The sequence below is a fragment of the Alligator sinensis genome, unplaced genomic scaffold (genome assembly GCF_000455745.1).
Source record: "Alligator sinensis unplaced genomic scaffold, ASM45574v1 scaffold127_1, whole genome shotgun sequence".
NCBI classification, from domain to species: Eukaryota; Metazoa; Chordata; order Crocodylia; family Alligatoridae; genus Alligator; species Alligator sinensis.
The window spans coordinates 45,671-47,730 of NW_005842532.1; the positions used below are offsets into that span (position 1 = coordinate 45,671).

General features: G+C 37.3%; 1 protein-coding gene across 1 annotated transcript in view; it reads left to right on the forward strand.

Moving 5' to 3' along the window:
- The window catches only part of OPN3 (opsin 3), a 42,608-nt gene extending 40,570 nt beyond the window's left edge, over positions 1-2,038 (forward strand). Inside the window, exon 4 of the mRNA XM_025213487.1 lies at positions 1,003-2,038. Within this exon, the coding sequence (XP_025069272.1) occupies positions 1,003-1,266 (264 nt within the window). The 3' untranslated portion in view covers positions 1,267-2,038. The remainder of the gene's footprint in view (positions 1-1,002) is intronic.
- The last annotated feature ends 22 nt before the right edge of the window (positions 2,039-2,060 follow it).

The window sequence follows — 2,060 nt, forward strand, 5'->3', positions numbered from 1 at the left end:
CCTGCTGAATATCTTGAACCACTTATCTGTGAAGTAGAATTGAGCTGATGGTATCAAGTATCTCCTGTTTAGCTGAGAGAGACAAGTGCACATCACCTCCTAAGGCTAGATCCATTTATGGGAGACTTACTCCCATAAATGGGTGTCTGTTATTCTTACTCAGAAATTCAATGTTTAAATGTTATTGAAAGTCTGTGGTTTTATGGTACATCAAGGGTACAAAAAAAATTCAGTTTTTATTCCCCTTTCTTTTTCATTTTTCCCTTTAAATGTCTAGCCCTACTCTTGCAGAGGGAAAAATGGGAATTATGAACAATAAAGACACTCAGAAATCAATGTTTAAGTTTGTTCACTTCTTTTTGGTGTCTGGGCAATGATTTTTGAAAGCTTGTATTTGGTAATAATAAGTTCATAATGTTTATTTCAATGTAAACAGTATTCATGAAATATAAATGTGCACATATGCAATACCCAGCCCCACTACTGTAGCCAGCCCCACTACAACACAGATGTCTCTGTGGATGCTAGACTGTACTGTTCCCACTTTATGTAAATGTTAGCATACTCTGTACAAATAAGCTCAGGATCAAGCACTTAGGTTCCTCTTTCTGACAGGGTTAAATCACCACCAGGAAAGTTTCAGCTACAAGAGCAAGTATCTGTACATGCTCAGTCTTGCTCTCATTCTCACACCCAAACACGCATACATACGATGTCTGTAAACAGATGTTGCATGTGTTCTGGGAGAAAGTGTTTTGTCCTACAAACCAACAGATATACAAGACCACATTCCTGTTTCAAGTCCTGCAAAAGTATGTCAGGTAAAATGTGCTATCCCTTTTTCTTGTACCTTTTAGGAGGGTGAGGAAAGGAACCCAGTAATGACCCAACAAGTTCATTAAAGTGTTCCAGCTGGAGACTACAAAAACTAGTCTAGAAATTTATGAATTATTTGACATACTCAAGGAGTTGTAATTTGATTCTAATTCTTCCTCTTTGCAGTTTCGACGATGCCTTTTACAGCTCTTGTGCTTTCGCCTGCTAAGATTCCAGAGGACAATGAAAGAAAAACCAGTAACAGGGAATGACAAGCCAATAAGACCAATTGTGATGTCCCAGAAAGTTGGGGACAGGCCAAAGAAGAAAGTGACTTTTAGCTCTTCTTCTATTATTTTTATTATCACCAGTGATGACGCCCAGCAAACAGATGAAAGTAGCAAGCACAATAGCACAAAAGTTAATGTGATTCAAGTAAAACCACTATGAGGGGCTGAGTCAGACAGGTCTCAGAACTCGAATGGATGCTAGCCAATGAGTCTGTTTTGGTCTGACGACTCGCCAGTGGTAGAATGTGTGTGAAGAAGGTGCTATGCTTAATGCTGTGAAACAGAGAAGAAATTTAGTGGATGAAATCTGTAAATTGGTTAAATGTGGTGACAGTATTCAAATCTCTACATTTTTTTATCTGATTTATCAGTGGTGATTTTTATTCTTTTTTAAGCATATCATATAATTAGCCAACATTCTTAGTCACACCAAATTATTGAGGAAATAAAGGGATTATCAGAAGCTAGCTTTGAGTCACCCACCAAAATGCTGACTTACAAAGCTTTCATCAAACCTATTACAAAACTACTAAAATACTGCCCCCTTTGCAGTACAAGGGGTCTCTTGCTAATGCTCATAAGGTACCTAGAGCCACTTTGAGAGATGCTCCAAAGAAAATAAATTCACTGTGAGCACTGATGAAAAGATGACAAACTAAAGCATCATAATGTTTATACATACAACAAACCATTTAGTTAAAATGATTAAATACCACATAATTAAAAATAAAAGAAAAACTCTCTTACATATGTAACACGCATACTTTCTTTAGATGAAACAGGAGCCTTGACCACTAATAGACCACAAGACCTGCTGTATCACTTCTTTAAGATTAACCAGTGTCAATCCAGATACTTGTGATTTGAGTGATAATTTTCATACCTAAAACTCACTTGGCAGAACTACCTTCCCCCAAAAAAGACCCCCCCCACCCCCACAAAAAAAAAAACACA